We start from the raw sequence: 27797 nt of genomic DNA on the forward strand, positions 1-27797 counted from the left end.
CCGGGAACCAAGGCTCAATTTTGGGGGTGGGGGGAGGGACACAGGTGGAGCGTTGACTGATTCTGTGTTGCAGCATTTTGGGACACAGAAATGTGAGACACCCACACTTATTTCTGACAGAATAGCCAGTAATTGAGTGGACTGTTGTTGGAAATCAGATGTTGCCCCTTCTTTCATTATATAACCAGCTGGTGGTTTACTTATGTAAAATGATTTAGCTTTGTTGCTATGGTTTCCCCTGAAGGATGAAAGTATCGTCAGTCATTACAGCAGAAGGGCTTATAGTGATGTAGTGAGTGTGCTAGGTTATAGAAGAAAAATCTTGTGACAATTTTTTAAAGGATCTAACCACCCTAAGCCTCAGAATTATTCATGATCCAGTCAACTGCAACTGATTCATCAGTGACCTACCGTGCATCACAAAAGTCAGGAGTCAGGCTGCTCACTGACAGTTCTGGTGATAAAACTCCTTTCTCAACTTCTCTGTTGCTAAACAGCTCAGCCAGACCACTAAACTACTTGATTAGCATTCAGGCTTGGCCAACAAGTGCAAGATAATTTATCTCATATGTGTCAGCTAATAAACAGTTTAGATAAGAGTGTATTGCACTGAAGAAGGTACATTTAAGTAGCAAATTTCATGACATCCGTAAACATTTCACATTATTGAAGTATTTCACAGAGTGATATTGTCATAGAATTATACAGCATGGGAACAGGCCCTTCAGCCGCAACTCATTCATGCTGATAAAGTTACCATTTCTAAAGCTAGTCCCATTTGCCTGCATTTGACCCCTAACCCTCTAAACCTTTCCTATCCCAGCACCTGTCCAAATGTCTTTTAGATATTATAATTGTACCTGCTTCTACCACTTCCTCTGGCAGCTTGTTTCATATATTCACCCTCCTTGGTGTGTTAAACCTTCCCCTCAAAACCGCTTTAAATCTTTCCCCCTCTCGCCTTAAATCTATGACATCTAGTTTTAGACTCCCCTCCCCTGGTAAAAATACTGTGACTATCTACCCTATCTGTACCCCTCATGACTTCATAAATTTCTAAATTATTGTAATGGTTGTAATATAGAAAAATGGCCATTGCTGGACAAAATTCCCCAACCAGTGCCAAATGCACCATCCTGTGTAGTGGTTCTAACGTCTCTCCTCTATCGTTCAAAGATATGGACCTCTACAGAGAGCATGTTAAACAGCGGGAGCAGTTTCACATGCACAGTACTGCTTCCGCTTGATAATTATTTTCTGGTAGGTTTAAACCACATGAACACTTATTTAAAAAATGGTACCTCCTAATAATGATGTAGTCTGTTGACTCTTTAGCTGTCAATCAGCATTCTTCAGTGAGGATCGGTTTGTCAGTTTGGTGGCCTTCCTCTCTCTTACACCCAGTTGGGAGAGGTGCACCCGAACACTTAGCCCGATCCACAATTTTCACAAAAATCATAACTTAGTTCTGCAAAGCAATTATTTTCAGTCCCCGTAGCTACTTTTGGTTTATACTTTACACAAGCATTAAACATAACCTGTGACTCAAAATTATGTACTGTTACATTATGCTGTAACAGTTGTAAATTACTCACCTGTACAGAATCCAGCCATGTAGTTCCATAGCACCAGATAGATCATGAGAAAAGTGGAAACTAGTAAAATGGAAAAAAAAATCAATGAAACATAGCTCAGAAAGATGCATTCTTTCCTAAAGGTAAGTAATAAAGTAATAAATGGGAGAGAAAATGCTTTAAACAATTGGAAATATTTCAGCTCGCGCTATCACCTGCTGCCATTCTTCATAAGAAGGTGACAAAGAATCATTTGTAACGTTGACTTTCCACACAATATTGTATGAATACACACTTGGGAGTTTTGATCAATCAAGGTGTGTATGCTGCAAGTCCTTTCCTATGTAATTATTTGGCTTAGATAATTTTTCTATTAACCAAATAGACTTCTTGGGTGTTTACCATTTAGTGTAGGTGGACCTTGATTGTATTAGTAATTTCTCTGGCACGTGGAAACCAGAAATGATATCTTTTATACCTGAGCAAACAGTCTTGTTGTTTAGTCACTTATTGCCCTTGTTTCCCGGTCATTGATTCTATCAAACTCCGGCTATTGTGCACATACTTGATTGTGGTGAGTTCGGATTGTAACCCTCTCATTGTTTCTGTCACATGCTTTGAAATGAAATATGCTGTGGTTTGCTCAATACAGGTTGACTTTGATGGTAATGAAGACTCTGTGTTTTTTGCTGATGGTCAACGTCGAATTGACTTTATATTGGTTTACGAAGAAGAGCCGAGGAAACAAGGAGATCAAAAGAGAATGCGATCAATTCTAAGCAAAAAGGTATGACCTGCTATCTCTGCTGATACTTCAATAGATTTTCCTTCACAGTTAAGTTATAGACTCACAGATTCACAGACTCGTACAGCATGAAGACAGGCCCTTTGGCCCAACTCATCCATGCTGACTGTGTTGCCCAACAAACTAGACCCATCTGCCTGCATTTGGCCCATAGCCCTCTGAACCTCTCCTAACCACGTACTTATCTAGATGGCTTTTAAATGTTGCTAATGTGCCTGCCTCAACCACTATTTCTGGCAGCTCATTCCAAATACTCACCACCCTTTGCATGAAGAAGCTGCCCCTGATGTCTCTTTTAAATCCCGTGTCTCAGATCTTAAACCTATGTCCTCTTGTTTTTAGCACCCCCTCCCTGGGAAAAAGACTATGTGCTTTCACCCTGTCTATGCCCCTCATGATCTTATGCACCTCTATCAGGTCATCCCTCAATCTCCTACATTCCAGGGAATAAAGTCCTAGTCTACACAACTTTTCCTTGTATCTCAGGCCCCCAAGTCCAGGCAACATCTGGACTTCTCTGCACTTTCTAGTTTAATAGCATCTTTCCTATAACAGGGTGATCAAAACTGTGCACAATACTCCAAGTGCGGCCTCACCAACGTCTTATATAACTGTAACATTACTTCCCACTCCTGTACTCAAGTGCCCTGACTGATGAAGGCCAGTGTGTCAAATGCCTTCTTCATCACCCTATCTACTTGTGATGCCACTTTCAGTGAACTATGTACTTGCACTCCTAGGTTGCAAGCTAGTTTTTTTTGCTCCGATCCAGTACAGAACTAAAATGACTATCATTGAAGAAGTGTGTTGCGTTCTCTTCACCACAGCTTAATTGTTACTTCCCCTTCTTCACACCTGGGTGCATTTTCATTGAATTTTCCCTGCGGACCTGTGGCTTTCTCTCATCCGTAATATCTTTCCAGGCTACTTGTTCAGAGCATCTTTAATTGTAATCAAGAAATGAGAATGTATTTTTCCATTTAAAAGAAACAGATGGCAGAAATTGCTTTTGCACATGTACAGTTTTGTGCACCTTTTGAAAATCCTTAGATCCAACAACCATGAATAACTTAACACATTCGATAGTTTGCAAAAAAGGTAGAAATTTCTTGAATCCATTGTCTTGTATAATCCCTGCTACGTATGGTGGCACTGATGATAATTAAAGGTTTTCAAATTTAAATTGATGAATAATAGACTGAATTCAATGGAAACAGAAGCCTGAGATTCAACAACATGACCTCTAGGATCAATTGTGTAATACGAAATGTATTGAAATAGAGTTTGAATAGAATGTTAGTTGAACATTATAATTTCATTATTTGTGGTAATGTGCATTTCATGAGTTCTTCACTACAGTACTTCAAAATGTTTGGGTTCTGAGCAATACAAAACCTCTGTAGAAACTGTCTCAAACACCAATAGTATTGAAGCCTGGAATGTTACTTTAGTGCAGTCGAGATGATTGGTGAGCAACAACTACAAACAACATTTTCTTTGTGCTAACTATGATACCAACCAGAGCCAAGTTTCCCTCCTCCCTATTGGCTTCAATGTTTCTATAGCTTGTTGATGTCATGCTGAAATGGATACCACCAGTTGCTCTCTAACCCAAATCTGGAATTATACCTCTGTGCCCATTTTCAGACAGTAGACATGCAGTATTGACCTGCTAAATCTGTTCAGAATCAATCCAATTTCCACTCCATGTGTGAATGGGACTTCATCTCCATGAAAATGGTCAGTCATGGATGTCAGGATTGTCACGAGTGCAAGCCTGTTTGGAAGATCCATTGATTGTCTAATCACCTGCAGCAGGCTCAATCTGGTAGCTGGGGCTTTTATGCATCAACAGCTACATCTGTGCTGGTGTTGCTGCAACCTCTTACCTGGAATACATTCTTTGCCTCTGGTGGTTCTTCTAACTCATGTTCAATTTAGGGAGGAGCAGTGATTTCTCAACTAAAGAAGGGTATTAGGTGATAATCAGTACAAAGTTTCCTTGTTCAACCCTGATAAGTGTGAAGTGATACACTTTGGGAGATCAAATTTGAAGGCAGAATACAAGGTTAATGGCAGGACTCTTAGCAGTGTGGAGGAACAGAGGGATCTTGGGGTTCACATCCATAGATCCCTCAAGGTTGCCACGCAAGTCGATAGGGTTGTTAAGAGGGCATATGGTGTGTTGGCCTTCATTAGTCGGGGTATTGAGTTCAAGAGCCGTGAGATGATGTTGCAGATCTATAGAACTCTGGTCAGACCACACTTGGAGTATTGTGTTCAGTTCTGGTCGCCTCATTATAGGAGGGATGTGGAAGCTTTAGAGAGGGTGCAGAGGAGATTTACCAGGATGTTGCCTGGATTGGAGAGCATGTCTTATGAGGATAGGTTGATTAAGCTAGGGCTTTTCTCTTTGGAGTGATGGAGGATGAGAGGTGACTTGATAGAGGTGTACAAGATGATAAGAGGCATAGATCAAGTGGACAGTCAGAGACTTTTTCCCAATGTGACAATGGCTAACACAAGGGGACATAATTTTAAGGTGATTGGAGGAAGGTATAAGGGGATTGTCAGGGGTAAATTTTTTACACAGAGAGTGGTGGGTGCGTGGAATGCACTGCCTGCAGAGGTTGTGGGGGCAGATACATTAGGGACATTTAAGAGACTCTTAGATTGATGATGATGATGATGATGATATTGATGATATTTATTTATTAGTCACATGTACATCGAAACACACAGTGAAATGCATCTTTTTGCACAGAGTGTTCTGGGGGCAGCCCACAAGTGTCGCCATGCTTCTGGCACCAACATAGCATGCCCACAACTTCCTAACTCGTACGCCTTTGGAATGTGGGAGGAAACTGGAGCACCTGAAGGAAACCCACGCAGACACAGGGAGAATGTACAAACTCCTTGCAGACAGCAGTGGGAATTGAACCCGGGTCGCTGGTGCTGTAATAGCATTATGCTAACCACTACACTACCATGCCACCCCTGGACACATGAATGATAGAAAAATAGGGGCTTATGTGGGAGGGAAGGGTTAGATAGATCTTAGAGCAGGATAAAATGTCGGCACAACGTTGTGGGCCGAAGGGCCTGTACTGTGCTGTAGTATTCTATGCTTGACCTGAAGCCATGAGACCTCATGGGGTCTGAAGTCGATGCTGAGGACTGCTAAAGCCACTCTTTCTTAACTGCACACTGTTGTGCTGCCAGCAGGGTTTGTGATGTACTCTGGAACATTCTGTAAGCACAGTTATGTTGGGTGATTGCTGAACTAGCCTGCACAAGGCTCTCCCGGTTTAGGCACATCACCAGGTACTCATGAGAAGGACTTTCAAGAGCCTATGCCATACCTGGTGCCTGGGTTGATGTCAATGAGTACATCCAGTTTCATTATTCCTTAAGTTTTCCATAGATGGATATGTGGTTTGTTTATAAAATCTTTTTGGAAGACATTTAAGATTCAACCACTTTTTGTGGGTCTGCAATCATATTCCGGTCAGAAGAATAGCTTTCCTTCTCTAACAGCCATGAGTGGGCCAGGTGGATTTATAAGATAATCGAATAGTTTTATGATTAGCATTGCCAACACTTCTAAAACTGGCCCTTTTCCTGTAATTAATGAATTAACTGAATTTCCTTGCCAATTTGATGGCATTTGAACTCTTGTCTACTGATGTTTGTCCAGCCCTTTGGTATTATTAATATACAGTAACAACCATTTCAAATTAGCACTTTCATATAAAAATATAATCATTAAATGTGGTTAAGAAGGAGCTGGATATGTTTCTTGGGACCAGAGGGATCAAGGGATATGGGGAGAAAGGCGAAACAGGATACTGAATTTGAATGGTCAGCCAGGATCATATTGAATGGCAGAGCAGGCTGAAAGGGTTCTCCTGCTCCTATTTTCCATATGCTGAAGTTATGTTTCTGGATATATATAATGGTTGCATCTTTGAAACTGTCCACATTATTTTTAGATTATCAGTTGTAGGCGTGTCCTTCCTCATTCTCTGAGAATGACGTGCATAAAAATAGGCAGCCACTTGAGTGGGTGAACCACAGTTCCTTAAATATTTGATTCCATTCTCATACCATAATGTTCATACTGGTAGGATGCACATGGTTCGGTTCCTGTTCCTTATCCCTTATCTCTTGAAGCCAATTTCCTCATCTTTGAGGCAGATATTATTCACCAACACTGCACCCTGTGAGATGCTGAGTTCTTTCCACTAGTGGGCAAGTCACCAATAAGGGGACATGGCTACAAAATAATGGACTGATCATTTAAAACTGAGCTATGTAGAAACTTCTTCTCTCAGAGGGTAGTGAATCTTTGGAATTCTCTGCTTCTGAAAGTGGTGGAGACCAGATCATTAGATGTACTTAAGGTGAAGACAGATAAATATTTGAAAGATCGGGGAATTAAGGGTTAAGGGGAACTGGCGCAGAAGAGGAGTTGAGGCCAGCATCAATCAGCCATAATCAAATTGAATGGCAGGGCAGACTTGAGGGAGCGAGTGGCCTACTCCTTTCTTGTGTTCTTCTGAACTCAGCAGTTTAGCTTCAAGTGAAAATTCTCTTAGTGTATAGAGTCATTGATGCATAGAGTTTGTGTTTTGTTTTGAAGTTGTGGTGTTTGTGTTTTGAAGCCAACATGGTAAGATGATTGCTGTCTCTCGGAGGATTGGAGAGTGCTACAAAAACCACTCAGTGGAAAATTTGGAAAGTGATTTTCCAATATTATGTCAGTAGCAGGAGTCTCGTCTGCTAGGCATTCATCAGGAGAAATCATGGTTGTGTCACACTTTGTCCCTGAAAATCCATTAAAATAAACCTTAATTTTAAATGACTATCATAACAGGGAGTTGTGGTAGCTCAAAAATCTGATGTTGTCATTAGAATAGATGATGTTCTGGTTATTAGAGCAACCACAGCACTTTCTATACATTGGTTTAGAGAAAACAATTAAACATGTATTTGACTAGAGTAAATTAACTAATGCTATTTTCCAATGAAAGTGATTAATTTTGAAAGTGCTACATTTGAAGCCTGTGTATTCTTTTGCTTGCTTTCTAGGTTATATTATCTTTCGGTGGATACATGTTATAATATGATTTAAAGAAGAATTTTTTATTTGGACCGAAATAGTTCACATTGCTAGGAAGATTACCCACTTTATTAACTAATTTTTTAAAAGCCTGTTCAGTTAAGCCGATAATCCGTTTTCTGATCATTCAGAAATCCCAATGGTTTGGCATCTGGCTTACTGGGTGCTGATTCCTGTGCTCTTTTCCACTCACTTGGGCCCAGTTCCATGCTCCCTTTCACTCACTGAGGCCTTAGTTCCTGCAGTCCCTTTCACTTATTGAATTCCCGGTTCATGCACTCTCTTTAAAATCACCTGGTTCTGTTTCCCACATTTCCTTGAAACTTACTGGGATCTTGTTTCCTATAATCCCTTTAAACTGACTGGCTTCAATGGAAATTTTATTATTCTAATATGTAACCTTTTAAAAATTGACCTTTAAAAGTATGATAGAGGGTATTAATAGAATAACATCGGATATTCTGGAAAATGGGCTCTTCCGACACCAAAGTCCTGAGCATGCCAGGTTAACAAAGTTTTACAGCTTATGGTTTTGCCAGAAGTGGTGCATAGCAGTAAATGACAGCGATTAATGTGATAAAATAGAGAAACTGCAAGAGGTAAAAAAAAAACCTGGAATAAAAACAGATAATGCTGACAGCTGGTGGAAACTGCGTATGCAAAGAGAAGAAATATGCTCAGGTTTCAAGTGGAGAACGTTCATAGATTTAGCTTCTGCACACATGCAGACAATACCCAGTTCCAACTCCCCGTCATATCTCCCAAATCATGACCACATTAGTGCCTGATAAAATCATGCTGGACACCAGAAAGACCAAAGCCATAATTTTCAGACACTGCTGAAATTCCCTTGATATCCCCTTCCTTATTTCTGTATGCATTTTCCTTTTTCGACTGAATCAAACTGCACCTGGAAGTGTACATCCTTGGAGTTTGTTAATTCTAAATGATTGCATAATTTGTTTATTTAATTGCGATACATAGTTTGTTAAAAATCATTTGTATTTTTAATACTTATTAGTGGAATCTAAATTTATCAAGATCATTGCAAAAATGTACATTAAGACAAACAGATTCCATTGTACTTTTCCAGTGTGAAAACAACCATGATGGTTTTGCCTCACTGCCTTGAATTTTTTGAAGTTTTCTGTCATAATATCTTTAATAATACCTCCTAATGTTTTCCCTTTGACTGATGTGAAGCTAACTGGCTTATGGTTTCCTGCTTTCTGTCTTCCTCTCTGAATAAAGGAGATACATTTGGAATTTGTTGGTCTTAAATGTACACTTTCCAATGATCTTGATAAATACATATACATTTGTTGTTTTCCAGTCTAAGGGAACCTCCCCTTGAATCTAGGGAATTTGAGAAAATTAAAACCAATGCATGAACTATCCCACTAGCCACTTCTTTAAAACCCGAGGATGAGGTCCATCAGGACTTGGGGACTTTGTCAGCCTTTGCTTAGTACCAATTCCTAAATGAAAATACACTTTGCGTAATATTTTAAATGGAAATCTTAAATTGTTTCCCTTCTGTTGTAAAGATCTGTAATGGCTGGAATGACACATTTACAGTTGTGTATTTGCAGACTGAAAATTATAATGAGACTTCTTATTTATAGTAAACCTTCTGTTGCTTTTTTTCCCCCACTTGCAACACCATGTCCATCAAAATGCTTTAATGACCCTATTGTTCCATGGCCTGCTTTGAATTTCACTCTGGTTATTAACCAGTAACCTATCTTACTCCAGCTTCTCTGTGGATCAAGTTTAAACCTTCTGATTTCAAGTCACACTGAGATCATCTTGAAAGAAGCACTGTATATGTGTGAGTGAATGCAAACATAGAACTTTGCTCCCCGAGTGGTTGATCTTTAACCTTATAAGAGCAAAGGCAGCAGTCTTTGGATTCTCATAACATTAAAAGGGTGCATTTAAAAAGTCTCCTCCAGGATGTAATGGGCTATCTGTTGGTAACATGTAATTTTGCATCAAGTATGAATTATCACTCATGCTCGTGTTAAATGCTCTGGGTGTCAATGGGTGAGGTTATACAGGTCTGTCAACGTATTCATAAGTTAGAATTGGGCTAAATTCCAAAATGTTCTTGTGCATAACAACAACTCTGTGGTTATGCAGAAGTAAAATGAATCTACTTGAAGTAAGGAGCAAATATACATGACTTGGAATCAATTTCCCTGCAGATTTTACTCGACTGTGGACTACAATATTAGAGATGACTATGTTATAAGCATTTGAAAGTTCAGCTCTAGGACAAAAGATTCTCTGTTCCTATCTTGTTGAATCAGTGGGATGGGAGCATGGATATTTTTAAACTGACCCTGACTGTGAAATCAGGGGAGCCTCTTGATATTTTCTGTGTTTTATGTGCAGAGGAAAAGAGCTTTCTTTCAAGAAAACTTAAAGGAAGCTGGGCTGGAGATTGAAGCTACAAGATCAGTGAGTACTCATTCAAATGTTATACTCTTTGCTGAAAGGGTGTTGACAAAAAATTCAGCTGAAAGTTTCATTGTATCTCTAGAAGGCACCTAGGTTTACAGGAAGCATTGATTAACACGAGTTTTTAAACTGTTGCCTTTTTCTGTCAGTTTATTCTTGCTCTTTCTTCAGCTGAAGACATTGCTTTTGTAGTACATTTTCATGGGAATGGTTATCCTTCAGTAACAAATTATTGTTCCTCACATGAATAACAAATGTTGGTGAGTTATTCTATTGGAAGATTCTAAATTTGTAATCTATGTTGACACATTTTTTAGCAAGAGTCACTTAACACCAATCAGTAGTGGGAGCACTGGTTTTAATGGTGACTGGAGCAACATTAGAGGTTCAAGGTTATTAGAAGTAGGGTGTTGCTTTTCTACCTGCTAAGTGATCTGATTCTTGACACCAGTCCCCTGCCTGTATCTTTCCTCACGGACTTGACACTTAACTTCCAGTCCCAACTTGCACGTTATTCCAACCCAATGTTGTCTCATGTGCCACCAGCCTTGTACTTCTGTTTCTTTGGTTTTATATCCCTGTTCCCGCTTTCTGGCCAGCCTCTGTTCCCAATATCTTTTGCTGCCTTCTACATTGAACTGGGACACTTGCCTTTATCAGCCAAGGCATAGAATTTAAACATAGTAAGGTAATGCTAGAACTGTGTAAAACTGCAGGTAATAGTGGATAAAGTCACCAAGAGATATTGTATGCAGCTCTAGTCACCACACCAGAGGAACAATGTGGTAGCACTACAAAGGGTGAATGGGATGATCACAATAATGCCACCGGTGTGTGTGCTCAAAGGAAACCAGGGATTAGGGTGGGAGGAAGGTTTATATGATATGTACAAGATTATTAGAGACCTAGATAGGGTGAACAGGAAGAAGCAATTTTCCTTTAACAAAGCAGTTGATAACTAGGAAACACTAGACCATTAGATGTAGGAGCAGAATTAGGCCATTCAGCCCATTGAGTCTGCTCTGCCATTCAATCATGGCTGATTTTTCCCCCCCCTCAACCCTATTCTCCTGCCTTCTCCCTATAACCTTTGACACCCTTACTAATCAAGAATGCATCAACCTCCACTTTAAATATACCCAATGACTTGGCCTCCACAGCCATCAGTGGCAATGAATTCCAGATTCACCACCATTCTGGCTAAAGAAATTCCTCCTCATCTCAGTTCTAAAGTGACGTCCTTTTATTCTGAGGCTGTGCTCTCTGGTCGTAGACTCTCCCACTACTGGAAACATCCTCTCCACGTCCACTCTATCCAGGCCTTTCAATATTTGGTAGGTTTCAATGAGATCCCCCCTCATTCTGCTAAACTCCAGCCCAGAGCCATCAAATGCTTCTCGTGTTAACCCTTTCATCCCTGGGATCATTCTCATAAACCTCCTCTGGACCCTCTCCAATGCCAGCACATCCTTAGATATGGGGTGCAAAACTGCCCACAATACTCCAAATGTGGTCTGACCAACACTTTATAAAGCCTCAGCATTACATCTTTGCTTTTATATTCTAGTTCTCCTGAAATGAATGCTAAAATTGCATTTGCCTTCCTTACTACTGACTTAACCTGCAAGTTGACCTTCAGGGAATCCTGCACTAGGATTCCCAAGCCCCTTTGCACCTCCAATTTCTGAATTCACTCCCTGTCTAGAAAATAGTCTATGCTTTTATTCCTTCCACCAAAGTGCATGACTGTACTCTTCCCTACACTGTATTCCATCTGCCACTTTGCACACTCTCCCAACCTGTCCAAGTCCTTCTGCAGACTCCCTGTTTCCTCAACACCACCTGCCCCTCCACCTACCTTTGTATCATCCACAAGCTTGGCCACAAAGCCATCAATTCCATCATCCAGATCATTAACATATAACATGTAAAGTAGCAGACTAAACACCAACCCCTGCAGAACACCACTAGTCACTGGCAGCCAACCAGAAAAGGCCCCCTTTATTCCCACACTTTGCCTTCTGCTAGTCAGCCAATCTGCTATCCATGCTAGTACCTTTCCTGTAATACAACGGGCTCCCATCTTGTTTAGCAGCCTCATGAGCAGCACTTTATCAAAGGCCTTCTGAAAGTCCAAGTAAACAACATCCACTGACTCTCCTTTGTCTATCCTGCCTGTTACTTCCTCAAAGAATTCCAACAGATTTATCAGGCAAAATCTCTCCTTAAGGAAACTATGCTGACTTTGGCCTATTTTATCATGTGCTTCCAAATACCCTGAAACCTCACCCTTAATAACAGACTAACAACTTACCAACCACTGAAGTCAGGCTAACTGGCCTACAATTTCCTGTCTTTTGCCTCCCTCCCTTCTTAAAGAGTGGAGTGACATATACAATTTTCCAGTTCTTTGGAACCATTCCTGAATCCAGTGATTCTTGAAAGATCACTACTAATGCCTCCACAATCTCTTCAGTTTCCTCTTTCAGAGCCCTGGGGTGTAGTCCATCCTGTCCAGGTGACTTATCCACTTTCAGACCCTTCAGCTTCCCAAGCACCTTCTCCTTAGTAATAGTGACTACACTCACTTCTGCCCCCAACACTCTTGAATTTCTGGCACATTGCTGGTGGGTGAAGACTGATGTAAAGTGAAGATTGATGCAAAATACTTATTCAGTTCATCCACCATTTTTGTTGCTCATTACTACTTCTCCAGCAGTCCAATGTCAATTCTTGCCTCTTTTACTCTTTATATATCTGAAGAAACTTTTGGTATCCTCTATATTATTGGCTAACTTCCCTACACAATTTCATCTTTTCTCCCCTTATTGTTTTTTTTTTAAGTTGCCTTCAGTTGGTTTTTAAAAGCTTCCCAATAATTTTTGCAATATTTTATGCCCTCTTTGACTTCACTTGTCAGCCAGTTTCCTCATCCTCCCTTTAGAATGCTGCATCTTCTTTGGGATGAAGTGATCCTGTGTCTTCTGATTACTCCCAGAAATTCCTGCCATTGCTGCTCTACTGTCATCCCTGCTAGGGTCCCCTTCCAATCAACTTTGGCCAGCTCCTCTCTCATGCCTCTGTAGTTACCTTTCCTCAATTGTAATACCAATACATCCAATTTTAGCTTCTCCCTCTCAAACTGCAGGATGAATTCTATCATATTATGATCACTGCCTCCTAAGGGTTCCTTTACCTTAAGGTCCCTAATCAAGTATGGTTCATTGCACAACGCCAAATCCAGAATTGCCTTTTCCCTAGTGGGCTCAACCACAAGCTGCTCTGAAAAGCCGTCTCATAGGCATTGTACAAATTCCTTCTCTTAGGATCTGGTGCCAACCCAATTTTCCCCAATCTACCTGCATATTGAAGTCCCCCATGACCACCGTAACATTGTCTCTCTTACATACCTTTTCTATCTCCTGTTGTAATTTTTACCCCACATCCTGGCTACTATTCGAAGGCCTGTATATAACTCCCAACAGGGAGTTTTTATCCTGACAATTTCTTAACTCTACCCACAAGGATTCTACATCTTCTGATCACGTCACTTATTGTTAAGGATTAGATTTCATTTTTTACTAATAGAGCCACCACACTCCTCTGCCCACCTGCCTGTCTTTTCAATAGGATGTGTATCCTTGGATGTTTAGCTTCCAGCTGTGATCTTCTTTTAGCCACAACTCTGATGCCCACAATGTCATACCTGCCAATTTCTAACTGCGCTACAAGGTCATCTACCTTATTTGGTATACTGTGTGTATTCAAATATAACACCTTCAGTCCTGTATTCACCACTCTTCTTCTCAAATTTCTCTCCATGTTCCCTGAAGTTAATTTCTTATCCTTTTCTAAATTTTGTCTTATTCTCTATATTGGAGACTTCAGTAATCTCTCCTGCACTCTCCTTCCCTTTTACGTTATCTATACTTTTCCAGTCTGTTAAACCCATCCCCCTACAATTTAGTTTAAAGCCCTCTGCAGCCCTATTTATACGATTCGCCAGGACCCTGGTCCCAGCATGGTTCAGGTGGAGCCCATCACATCAGAACAGCTTCCCCCCCTTCCCCAACACTGGTGCCAATGTCCCACAAATTTACACCAATCTTTGAGCCATAAATTTAACTCTCTGATCTTATTGACCCAGTGCCAATTTGCACATGGCTCAGGTAGCAGTCCAGAAATTATTATCTTTTTGGTTCTGCTTTCTAATTTAGTCCCTAGCTGCTCAAATTCTGTTAGCAGAACCTCTTTCCTTGCTCTACCTGCATTATTGGTACCTACATGGACCATGATAACTGGATCTTTCCCCTCCTAGTCCAAATTCCTCTGCAGGTCAGATGAGATGTCCCAAACCCAGGCAGGCAACACAGCCTTCAGAACTCTCAATCTTTGCGACAGAGAATTGTGTCTATTCCCCTGGCTACACTATCCCCAACTGCAACTACACTTCTCTGCCCCCTCTTGAATGGCTCCCTGAACCACAGTGCCACAGTTCAGTTGCTCTTCCTTCCTACAGCCCCCCCCCCCCCCCCCCTCATCCACACAGGGAACAAGAATCTCAGACCTGTTGGCCAAGCTCAAGGGCTGAGGCTCCTCCAGCACTACCTCTTAGATCCCCCTACCAGCTTCACTCACAGTCATACCCACTTGTCTCTGACTACAGATCAAATCTGAAGTAGTTACTCTAATGGGTGTGGCTAAACACAGCATCCAGGTAACTCTCCCCCTCCCTGATAAATCAGTGTTTGAAGTGCCAATTCCAGGTCATCAACTTTGAGCCAGAGTTCCTCAAGCAACCAACACTTGCTGCAGATGTGGTCACCAGAAACCACAATGGGGTCCCACATCATGTAGCTACAACTCATCACCTGATCCTGCATCCATACTTTATCTAATTTGTAATTTGGTGCCTTTTTATTTAACTACTATGAAAACCTTACCGTCTGCTCACCTATGCCTCCTTGCCAAAGCCTCAGATTCTCACACCTACACTGGTCCACTCTCAAAATGGCCAGTCCACTTTACCCTACCTTCCTTTTATTGGCTAAGTTGCCATATACTTAGCCAATCAGACAACTTTTAAAAAAAAGCTGCTGTCTCCTCCCCTCTGCTGCAACTGGAGAAAAGATTTAAGAACTTACCAAGGAGCTGAGGAAAAATCTTTTCACCTAGAAAGTACTAGGAGTCCGGAACTAGATGCCTGGTGGGTGGCAGAAAGTCTCATCAAATTCAGAAGGTGAATGCGCATTTAAAGAGCTGTAATCTACAAAGCTACAGACTGAGAATTGTAAAATGGGAATGACATAAATAACTCCTTTTTCTGGCTGGCATGAAGAAGGTGGGCCAAATGCTGGCTTTCTGTGTTACAAACGTGATTATCCTATGCTTCAAACATGATTTTTTAAGTTTAAGGTGCTCATTTTTATAATGTATCTGCTGACATGCAGGGATTTAAATTGTAACAGCTTGTTTTCCCACTGGTGGGAAGTGCATAGGGCTTTGGAGCAAGTTTCTTTCAATGAAGTTAATGTTAACATGAGCCAAAATGGAAAAAAAGATTTGAAGAGAGCATGAAGGGAAAGTGTAGCGCAAGATCAAGGGGTAGCATAGAACAGCACGGAATTGCTTGTGTTTTTGAGGTTAACTTGCTTAAAGAGAAACAATGATTTTGGAAGGTGGGGAGAATTTCACAAAAAAAGTCCAAATGGTGATGTAGGTGAACAGAAGACAAGGGAAGGGAGGGGTAGAGTGTGGGGAGGGGGGCAAGTAAAAGTTAGTAAGATATTAGCATTAGCAATGAGAGAATGTAAAAGGCAACAGTAAAGATAAACAGAATAAGATGTGCATGGGAATTGCAGGAGTTTCAGGTGGAACAAATTAACATAGGCATGAACAAAGAAGCATAATTGCTGCACAGACATCAAGTTAGGTAATAGGTAGGGCCAGCAGCAATATCGGTGGAAACTAGCAAACTGGAATAAAAGGTAAGGAGTGGAACATAAAATGGAATAAAATGTTATTACTGCCAATATACTGTATATGAGACAGTAATGTATCCATTATCCAATTATACACTCTGGTGTATCATTTATTAAATACCTTTCATTCACACGTCTATTTCCTATACAATTTTAGACACACACACACACACACTTTGTTAAAAACAACTGCCTTGTAAAAGTGGATGTCCTTTGACTCATTGTGAACAGTACCTTGGGAGCTTGTTGCAGAACAGAGGAGGTGAATTAGCCCATCAAATTTATGCCAGCTATGTGTAACAGCAGAAATACTTAACCCCATTTCCTGACTTCTTTCCTACAACTGTTCATTTTTTAACTCAATTACTTACACATTTCCAGTTTGAAAGCTTCCATAAAATCTTCTATCATCCCTTTAGGTAGTTGACCAGATCATAACTTCCAGATCTAAAACCTTCACATTTCTATTTTCACTTGCGTGGTTCACCCTTAGTTATAGGTAAATACAGGTGAATATTTTGGAAGCCAAGTTATCTCCTATTTTTCAGTATTAAGAATGTTTTCAATAGATTTCAAACTCGTTTGAGGTTAAGAGTGGAAATGTATCAGGCGGCACAGTGGCACAGCTAGGAGAGCTGCTGCTTCACATCCAACAACCCAGGTCCAATCCTGGCCTCCAGTGCTATCTGTGTACAGTTTGCATGTTCTCCCTGTGACTACATGTGTTTCTTCTGGGTGCTCCAGTTTCCTCCCACATCCCAAGAATGGGCAGATTGGTAGGTTAATTGGCAGCTGTAAATTGCCCCTACTGTACAGATTAGTGGTAGAATCTGATGGGAATTGATGGGAATGTGGGAAGAATAAAATAGGTTAGTGTGGGATTAGTTTATAAATGGGTATTTGATGGTTGGTTTTGATAGAGTCATAGAGCACAACAGCTTCAGAAACAAGGCCCTTCGCCCATCTAGTCCATGCCATCTACCTGCATACGGACAATAGCCCTCCATACCTCTCTCATTCATGTACCTATCCAAACTTCTCTAAGTATTACAATTGAACCTACGTCCGCCACTTCCGCTGGCAGCTCATTCCACCTTGCAACACCCTCTGAGTGAAGTAGTTTCTCCCTCAGATTCCCCTTAAATATTTCAGCTTCACCCTAAACCTATGACCTCTAGTTCTAGTGTCACCCAACCTGAGAGGAAAAAGCCTGCATGCATCACGCTATCTATACCCCTCATAATTTTCGATACCTCTATAAGATCTCCCCTCATTCTCATGCACTCCAGGGAATAAAGTCCCAACCTATTCAATCTATCCCTGTAACTCACGCCCTCAATCCCGGCAACATCCATATAAATTTTCTCTGCACTCTTTCAAGCTTATTGATATCTTCCTGTAGGTAGGTGACCAGAACTGCACACATACTCTAAATTTGGCCTCAACCAACATCTTATACAACTTCAATAATAACTCCCGACTCCTGTACTCAATGCTCTGATTATGAAGGCCAATGTGCCAAAGCTCTCTTAGACCCTATCTACCTGTGATGGCCACTTTCAAGGTGAATCAAAGGGCCTGTTTATATGTCATAATTTCTATTTGACTCTATATATGTTTGTCTATATATCCTGGATTGATATCTATTTCATTATACTTCATTTATTTGTGCTTTCAAATTAGTTAACTGAACTGTGAAATAAGTGTATGTTTTGCTCAGTATTTCATGTTGTTCTGTCTGCCATCTTAGGTTTTAGATTTCAAGACAATTTTCCTGAAGCTCCATGCACCCTGGGAAGTTCTCTGTCGTTATGCTGAAGTCCTTCACATAAAACTACCTCTACAAAGCAATGATTTAAAACAGAAGACCTCCACATTTAATTGCATCACTAAGCTTTTTTCAGTGTCTGAAGACAAAATTCCACCAGAGGATGAATTTTTCACTGCACCATTTGAGATGGACCGTATTAAAAGTTTCCACACTGAAGATCGCGATGCCTTCTTCACACCAGCAACTCGAAGCAGAATAGTAAGTCATTGACCACCATCCCTCAGGCTCTGTTTGTATTAACAAATACGTGCTAATATCTGCACATGCATGACAGAATTCCACGTTCAGTGAAGATATTTTATCCTTTCGGCGAATAACTCATTTTAATTGTGAACAAAAGGGGATTATCAGCGTTTCTGGTTTTGGTTTTAAATGAACAATTTGACCGTTCTCAAACTAAGTATCAAGTAATCAATTTTCACCTTATTTTGCAGGTCAATTATATTTTGAATCGTTGTGAATATAAAAAAGGAAAACCCAACAAGTTTGGTATCGCTAAACTTCTGGGCTCAAATACATACAAGGCAGCTTATACACTCCATGATGTAAGTAATTTTAGATGGTTAATTGTTTCTCAACACTTGTCAGCTGATTATTATTTGAATGAATACATAGAAAAGAACTTCATATTCTTAGATATTTGTACATTGGACAGAACTTGTCTGATTATATTGACATAGAAAGTTGTTTATATACACTGTTTGTAAAGCATTGTATGTATAATTGGACGGTATCTTGTATTGGAGTGTGAAGCAGTAGGAACAATTTTTTTCTTTCTAAAAAGGAAAGTCAGACTATAAAGTTTACCAGCCCAAGACAGAGCCTGCCCAATTCCCTGTCAATTAAAATCTATTCTAAAGTATAAGTAAACAATTTAGCAGTATATTCTGTTTTAGTCCTGTTGTTATATACTAAAAGATATTTCAGAAGAGCGTGTCAACAAACACAACTAAACCTTATATTCAAGTTTGTGAATAAAGATTGGTACATACTTACTTCTTCCAGTGTAAATTCAACCAGAAATCATCGGACCCTGCGTGCCCCAATGAAAGATACCTTCTTTACCAGGAATGGGCTCATCCCAAGAACTTTTACAAACTGCAGCCTTTGGATCTTATCAGGTACTCATTCCTTCATCTGTAACTTAAAGCACTACACTTAAGAGTATTACATCCGTACCCACCAGCAACCATTTCAAGGCTGTCCAGAGTGTCTTTGGATAACACTGAGACCCAACAATGAAAAGATACAGTGCTTGTCAGTCAGCTCAAATATTAGTTTTTTTTAACAACGTGTATCCTGAAGGAGACCCTCTATTCTAAACTTTGTTGTGGGTGGAGATTGCCAGCTGGACAGAGAAAAATATTCAAGGATGTGCTCAGAACTTTCCTGAAGTGGTGCAACATCACCACTGATTCAAGTCAAGTTTATTGTCAAGTGCAGTGAGGTACAGGTGCAATGCAAAACTTACTTAAGCAGCATGACAGGCACATAGATACAGACAACTCGCAGAATATAAATTGTACATAAACTATCAAGGCAGTGAAGAGAAAAAGTAAAGACTATGCAAAACAAGACATGAGTACAAAATACAATCAGTGGCAAGTCGATGTTGGTGCAAGAGGTGGTCCATAGTGTTCCATAGCTGAGGTAGGGTTAGGGTTGTGCAGGTCGGTTCAAGAAATTGATGGTTGTAGGAAAGTATCTGTTCCTGAACCTGGTGGTGTGGGATTTCAGGCTTCTGTACCTCCTGTCTGACGGTAGCAGTGAGAAGAGGGCACGGCCCGGATGGTGGGGATCCTTGATGATGGATGCCACCTTCTTGAGGCAGTGCCTCCTGTAGGTACTGTTAATGGTGGGGAGGACTGTGCCCATAATGGATCGGACTGTGTCCACTACTCTCTGCAGCCCCCTTGCATTCCTACAAACCTTTGCCCATGAGTGCTCAAAATGGAGAATGAGCATTCAGGATGGTATTGAAAACCTTGTTGCCATACATGAGAGCACGCAGAAACACTGAATAAGGAGCGACAAGCAGTCTGCTGGAGGGATTCAGTGAGTCATGCAGCACCTCTGGGAGGACATGAGTTGTTAACATTTTGGGTCAAAACCCCGCCTCAGTCCTGAGGCAGGGTTTTGTCCCAAAACATTGACAATTCCTTGCCTCCCACGGGTGCTGCATGACCCGTTGAGTTCCTCCAGCAAATCGTTTGTTGCTCAAGATCCCAGCATCTGCATTCCTTTGTGTCAACACTGAGTAAGTAGCAGAAGAAGCAGAGCACCACACAAACTCTGCACCCACCTGTCCCATGAGTCACCTCCTGCCCCATCTGTGCAAGAGTGTGCCCTTCCAACATTAACCTTATTAGTCACCTCAGAACCCACAAAACTAGAGTGGAGGCAAGTCATCTTCATTCCCAAGGGACTCACTAGGAGGAAGATTCAGGTGCACCTCCTCCAACTTCATCTACTGCATTTGGTGCTCCTGATGTGGCCTCCTCTACACTGGGGAGACCAAGTTCAGACTAGGCGACCAATTTGCAAATCACCTGTCCGCAATGGCCATCCTGAGCTCCTGGTTGTATGCCATTTTAATTTCCCTTCCCGTTTCCACACTGACCTGTTCATCCTCGGCCTTTTCCACTGCCAGGGTGAGGCCCAGTGCAAGCTGGAAGAACAACATCTCATATTTCACTTGCATAGTCTATATCCCAATGGTACGAACATCGATTTTTCCAATTTCAGGTAAACCTTACCTTCTGTCTCTCTGTCTCTGTCTGTCTGTCTCTGTCTCCTTCTCTCTGTCTCCCTCTCTCTGTCCCCTTCTGATCTACCTCTGGTCCTCGCACCACTTCCAGACCCCCATCACCCATTTTCATCCCCTCCCCCTCCTGGTTCCATCCACCCACACATTTCACCCTCCAGGTCCCATTCCCCACCTGATTCCATTGGCCCTTCATCTCTCCCTTAATGATTCCCATTATCACCTTCCTTATTTATCAGATTCCAGCACTTTGTAGCCTTTGGGTTCCCACTCAACACTCTCCAGCAGCTGTCTCCACCTTCCCCCTCTCCTCCACTTCCCCCACCTACCACCACCTGCCTTTTTGTTTTACTTGCCTGCTTTCACCAATCATCCACCTGCCTCTGTCTTCCAACTCCACCCCTTCCCCTCCCTCCACCTTGCCCCATCTGCTTGTCATCCTTCACCCCTCCTCAGTCCACCTTTCACCTACTGCCCCCTGTCTAACCCATCCCCGTCCCCTTTACACTGGCTATCTTCTCTCTCTACTCTCAATCCTGATGCAGAAACTCAACCCAAAATATTAATAATTCCTTTCCGCCCCACAAATGATGCTCAACCTGCTGAATTCTTCTACCAGTTTGTTCTTTGCTCCATATTCCAGCATCTGCAGTCTCTTGTGAATCATCCATCTGCTGTGTATGATTTCAGTGCAATAAGTGGGGGTACTAATGCATTTTCAAGACTGGCTTCTTCTTCCAATAATGCAACCACATCTTTTGATTTGATGGGGTTCCCATTATTATTTGTTAAGTTCAGTGAAGATCTCAGGGGAAGTTGAGGCTGGAGAGAAAAATGAAATGCTGTCTTAAAACATGATGCCTTTCCACTTATAAATGAATTCTAGCGAAAATCAGATGATATTCTTAACTTTTTTTCTCCTTCAGTCTTACTTTGTTAGATGACCATTGAGATTTAACATGGTAAGAATGAGGGGGGAGAAAAGTTAGGACTATCATCTGATTTGCACCAGAGTTCACTCATAAGTGGGAAGGCATGTTTTAAGAATTGCAAGGACATAAAGTGAAAGATTTGTGTTGAGCTGGGGAATATTTTGACCGTGATCAAGAATTGAATAATTATGCCTTTGAAGGAATAACTAATCATTTTAATTTCACAAAAAGCTGTCAGGATTCAACAGAAATTCAGTACAGTTAATTCCCACAAATATTAATATTTAAGGATATAGGAAAATTGTGATTTGTATAATTTTTAATTGTTTATACCCACTGTCTTTATGCAGCTAGTGCCTTTCAGCTGACAGACTTACCCAGTTCATCTCCATGCTCCTTGGAACTCACCTCTGGAAGTCACCAGGAGCTCCTTCACTGAGTTCATTATTGTAATTTTCCCTGCTTTCAGCATGTAGGTGCCATGGCCTCTGCTCAGCACAGTGCTCTTCCCATGACTCAGGCAGCAAATGAATTCAGTGGAACTCAGAGCAGCCTAATCTTCTGCCAGATCATTGAGAGTTATTGTACTAACATGTTAAACCCCACCTTTGTAGTAGAAAATAACCTGTTTGTCCTGTTTCATTTGGGATCATTTCAAGCAACCAACAAAGAGCAGGAGACTATCAAAGATTTAAAAGAAAAAGTTCAACTTCAATCCCCATTTAAAATGCCAGATACTATTTTTACAGCAAAGGTGGCTATTCCTGAGCAACTTTAAATTGACAGAAAATTTTTTAAAAATAACATTTAAAGCTATGCAGCTGGGAGTTGACCTCCCAGGCACAGTGGTATAGAGGTTAGTATGACACTATTGCAGCACCAGCAACCCATGTTCAATTCCGGCCACTGTCTATAAAGGATTTGTATGTTGTCCCTGTGTCTGCGTGGGTTTCCTCCAGGTGCTCCGGTTTCCTTCCACATACCAAGGACATACGGGTTAGGTGCTGTGGGCGTGCTATATTGGCGCTGGAAGCGTGGCGACATTTGCGGGCTACCCCCATAACACTATGCAAAGATGCATTTCACTGTGTGTTTCGATAAATATATGTGACTGATAAATATATCTTAATCTTAACTCTGACCAGCCAGGTTTTTCCACTCCTCAGGATCCCAGCAACTGAAAAGAGAAAGGAGCAGATGGATCTAGTAGTTAATGTACTCCACCAACACTGATTGTGTGACAGGAGGAACAGGATGCTTCCCCATCTCCCCAACAATGCACCCAATGCAGTGAACCTTCAACTAATCATGTCCTCTCCTTGTGCTGCTGTTGGCCAACCTTACCCCCAAGTCCTATCCAAACTTGATGATCCCAAGCCTTCGGTCCATGTTTGCCCCATGATGCACTTCCCCTCCCCTTCAGTCAACAATCCTTCCCTCCCTTCTGATTGCTACTTCAACATGCCTTCCCCCCCAACCCACAACTATTAGCCCACAATATTTTCTGATTGCTGTTACTTTGAACTGCAGGTTTGCCCTGAATTTCCAAATTCAGCAGGACCTCAGCCTTCCCAGAATTGCTCGACTTAATACTTTTGATAAATACAGGTTAATTCTTGCTCATGATCTCATTCAATCTTGTTTTTGTTTGTAAAAAAATATTTTGATAAATAATAATAAAATTATTCTGATCCAGGAGTATACCTACTGTAAAAATAATTTATAATATGAATATAATAAAATCTAAAAATTAGGCAATCTTTCAGTACCAATGCCATAAGGGTGAGGAAACCATTATGTTTGTTGTTAAGCTCTGTACAAAGTATTGGAAGGGCATTCAACAGTGCATCAAGAGATGAGCAATAGATCATCTGTTTATTAATGTTGAGTTTGAGTTCCACAAGATACACATATGGTTTCTGACCTTATTACAGTTTTGATCTGAACAAGGTCAAGAGAGCTGAATTCCAGATTTGAAGTGTTTGATTGTGCTTGACATCTGGATAACATTTGGCTTAATCTGGCATTAAAGAGCTTTGGTAAAATTGAAGTCGGTGGGAAGTAGGGAGCAGGAGGGAGGTGAAGGAGCTCAATCAGACCGCAATCAGTGAGGATAGGCAGCAACACCTCTCACACTGGTGCCCACAAGGCTGCATCCTCAGCCTTCTACTCTACTCCCTACACACTCATGAATGCCTGGCCAGATTCTGCTCTAACTCCATCTACAAGTTGGTAGATGATACCATCATAGTGGGCTGTATCTCAAGTAATAGAACATCGAACATTATACAGCACAGTAAAGGCCATACAACCCACAGTGTTGTGCCGACATTTTATCCTACTGTAAGATCTATCTAACCCTTCCCTCCCACATAGCCCCCTATTTTTTTATCATTCATGTGTCTATCTAAGAGTCTCTTAAATGTCCCTAATGTATCTGCCCCCACAATCTCTGCAGGCAGTGTGTTCCACGCACCCACCACCCTCTGTGTAAAAAAAACTTACCCCTGACACCCCCCTTATACCTTCCTCCAATCATCTTAAAATTATGTTCCCTCGTGTTAGCCATTGTCGCACTGGGGAAAAAGTCTCTGACAGTCCACTCAATCTATGCCTCTTATCATCTTGTACACCTCTATCAAGTCACCTCTCATTCTCCTTCTCTCCAAAGAGAAAAGCCCTAGCTCGCTCAACCTATCCTCATAAGACTTGCTCTCCAATCCGGGCAACATCCTGGTAAATCTCCTCTGCACCCTCTCTAAAGCTTCCACATCCTTCCTATAATGAGACGACCAGAAATGAACACAATTGAGTGTGTTCATTAATGATGAACACTCATTAATGATGAGTCAGAGTACAGGAAGGAGATAGAGAGCCTAGTGATATGGTGTCATGACAACAACCTTTCCCTCAATGTCAGCAAAACAAAAGAGTTGGTCATTGACTTTAGGAAGGGGGTAGCACTGTCTGCATCCACGGAGCTGAGGTCGAGAGGGTTGAGAGACTCAAGTTCTAAGGAGTGAACATCACCAACAGCCTGTCCTGGTCCCACCACATAGACGCCATGACCAAGAAAGCTCACCAATTTTTATTAATGCATCAAAGAAAGCATCCTATCTGGATGCATCATGGCTTGGTATGGCAACTGCTCTGCCATATTGCAAGAAATTGTAGAAAGTTGTAGACACAGCTCAGCACATCATGGAGACCAGCCTCCTCTTCATGAACTCTGTCTTTACTTCTCGCTGCCTCGGTAAAGCAGCCGGCATAATCAAAGACCCCACCCATCCCACACATTCTCTCTTCTCCCCTTTCCCATCGGGTAGATTATACAAAAGCCTGAAAGCACGTACCACCAGGCTCAAGGACGGCTTCTATTCTGCTGTTATAAAACTATTGAACAGTTCCCCAATATGATAAGATGGACTCTTGACCTCACAATCTACCTTGTCATGGCCCTTGCACCTTATTGTCTACCTGCACTGCACTTTCTCTGTAACTGTTACACTTTATTCTGCCTTCTATTAATGTTTGACCTTGTGCTACCTCAATGCACTGTGTAACGAATTGATCTGTATGAACAGTATGCAACACATGTTTTTCACTATACCTCAGTACATGTGACAATAATAAACCAATTCCAATAAAATGGCTGGTATCATGCTTAGCATAGAGGAAGTTAGATGTTGCTTTTTGAGGCCAATCATTTCAGCTCTACGCATTGTTTTCGAGTTCTTCAGGGTAGTTTACTAAGCCCAGCCAACTTCAATTACTTTATTTATTGAAGTAGTTTGCTGATGATTGCACAAGATTCAGTTCCATTAATAACTCCTCAGAGAGTGTTGCAATATCTGCCTACATGGAGCTCAAGTCATTCTAAGGTTTGGGGCTGAGATGATGTGCATACAACAACTCTATAGTATACAGGCTTGCACAGATAGGTAATTAGCAATATTTGTGCTCTTAAGGTGCCAAGCAACAATCAGCTTCAACAAAAGCATTTCTAACCACATTCCCTTGCCATGCAATGGCATTACCATTGTAAAACTCCCCCCACATCAATATCCTGAGCATGAAACTGATTTGAAACTGATACTCTGCAGCATGTAACTCAGCTCCTGATTTCCCCAACATTTTCCAGTGAAAGGCAAAAGTCAGGAGTGTTCTGAAATGCCCACCACTTCTCTGGATGACTGCAGCTCTAAAAACAATTAAGACACTCAGTAGCGTCTAAGATAAAACAACCAGCTTGACCTTAAATGTCCACTTCTTTCATCATGGCTCATTTCACAAGATCACAATATTTACAGGAGGGAATAAGGTCACTTTCCCTGTTGAGTCAAAATTGGCCTGTATAAAGTCAAAGTCGAGTTTATTGTAATATGCACAAGTATATGTGTATGCAGGTGCAATGAAAAACCTACCTGCAGCAGCAACACAGGCACATTGCATCAGATAAGCAGCATTCACAAGAAAAACATAAATTAAACACAATTTTTACAAGAAAGAACAGAGTTTGAACAAAGAAAAGGGACATCCAGCTGGTTCCACTCCCCTACCCACTCCCTATTTCCCTGCAAATTCTTTCCTATTAGACATTTAGCTGGTTCCATTTTGAATGCTACAATGCGTCTGCCTCCAAATTTATCCCTCATAGTGCATTCGAGATAACTACTTGCTTTTATTCAAGTCACATTTTCGGCTTCTGAGTGTGCATTCTACCACTTAGGGAATGAAGGATACTGGGCACATAAAAGTACTGGTTCTCCCAAGATGCACACTATCCTGATTTTGGGCATATAATAGAGACTGCAGATGCTGGAAATCTGGAGCAACATAAAAAGAGCTGGAGGGACTCAGCAGATCGAGCAGCATCTATAGAGGGAAATGGACAGATGAACGGTCTCAACTTGAAACGTCAACTGTGCATTTCCCTCCATAGATGCAGCCTGACCCATTGAGTTACTCCAGCACTTTTTGTGTTGCTTTCCAAGAAAAAAGGTTTTGAATGGAAAAAAGGCACAAATGTGGATAACGAGAGAGGTGAAGGCTAAAATAAAAGCAAAAGGGGCGGCGTACAAAGAAGCAAAAATTAGTGGGAAAACAGAAGACTGGGAAGCTTTTAAAAACCTGCAGAGAGAAACTAAGAAGATCATTAGGAAAGAAAAGATGAATTATGAAAGGAAGTTGGCGGATAACATTCGAAAGGATACTAAGAGTTTTTTTAAATATATAAGGAGTAAAAGAGAGACACGGGTTGAGAGAGGACCAATTGATAACAGTGCAGGAGATATTATAATGGACGATAGAGAGATGGCAGAGGAATTGAATGAATATTTTGCATCGGTCTTCACCGTGGAGGACATCAGCAATGTGCCAGTTAGTCAGGAGTCTCACAAAATGGAACCGAGTTCAGTTAAGATTACTAGGGAGAAGGTGCTAGGGAAACTAAATGGGCTAAAGACTGATAAGTCTCCGGGATCGGATGAGGTGCATCCCTGGGTTCTGAAGGTGGTGGCTTTAGAGATAGCGGAGGCATTGGTGATAATTTTCCAGGAATCGATAGATTTCGGCATGGTTCCGGAGGACTGGAGGGTCGCAAATGTAGTTCCGCTGTATAAGAAAGGAGGGAGGCAGCATAAAGGAAATTACAGACCTATTAATCTGACGTCAGTGGTGGGAAAGTTATTGGAATCTATCCTCAAGAATGGGGTTACGGAATACCTAGAGGCGCAAGGCAAGATAGGTCCTAGCCAACACGGTTTTGCGAAGGGAAGATCCTGCCTGACCAACCTATTGGAGTTTTTTGAAGAAATCACAGGTAGGGTGGATAAGGGAGAGGCGGTAGATGTTGTGTATTTAGACTTTCAAAAGGCCTTCGATAAGGTTCCTCATAAGAGACTGATTAATAAGATGAGAGGTCATGGAATTATGGGTAGGATAACAGAATGGGTGGAGCATTGGCTGGTTGGCAGGAAGCAAAGGGTGGAAATAAAAGGATCTAGTTCTGGTTGGCTACCGGTTACTAGTGGTGTGCCGCAGGGGTCGGTGATGGGACCGCTCCTTTTTACCTTGTACATTAACGATTTGGATGATGGAGTAAATGGTTTTGTGGCTAAGTTTGCGGATGACACCAAGATAGGTGGAGAAGTAGGGAGTATTGAGGAGATAGGAAGGTTGCAGAGAGACCTAGACAGTTTAAGAGAATGGGCAAGGAAATGGCAGATGAGATTCAATGTTGAGAAATGTGCAGTTGTACACTTTGGAAACAGAAATAAGCGGGCAGATTATTATCTAGAAGGGGATAAAATTCAAAGTACGGAAG

At 41.3% G+C, this 27797-nt stretch overlaps 1 protein-coding gene across 3 annotated transcripts in view; it reads left to right on the forward strand.

The window, feature by feature from the left end:
* Positions 1-27797, forward strand: part of ano6 (anoctamin 6) — a 107010-nt gene that overhangs the window by 46232 nt on the left and 32981 nt on the right. For all 3 annotated transcript variants that reach the window (XM_052030820.1, XM_052030818.1, XM_052030819.1), the window contains 5 exons: positions 2227-2361; positions 9899-9964; positions 17696-17974; positions 18211-18321; positions 18782-18897. In XM_052030820.1, the coding sequence (XP_051886780.1) occupies positions 2227-2361; positions 9899-9964; positions 17696-17974; positions 18211-18321; positions 18782-18897 (707 nt within the window). The remainder of the gene's footprint in view (positions 1-2226; positions 2362-9898; positions 9965-17695; positions 17975-18210; positions 18322-18781; positions 18898-27797) is intronic.

The sequence above is a fragment of the Pristis pectinata genome, chromosome 15, assembly GCF_009764475.1.
Source record: "Pristis pectinata isolate sPriPec2 chromosome 15, sPriPec2.1.pri, whole genome shotgun sequence".
In the NCBI taxonomy this organism is placed as follows: Eukaryota; Metazoa; Chordata; class Chondrichthyes; order Rhinopristiformes; family Pristidae; genus Pristis; species Pristis pectinata.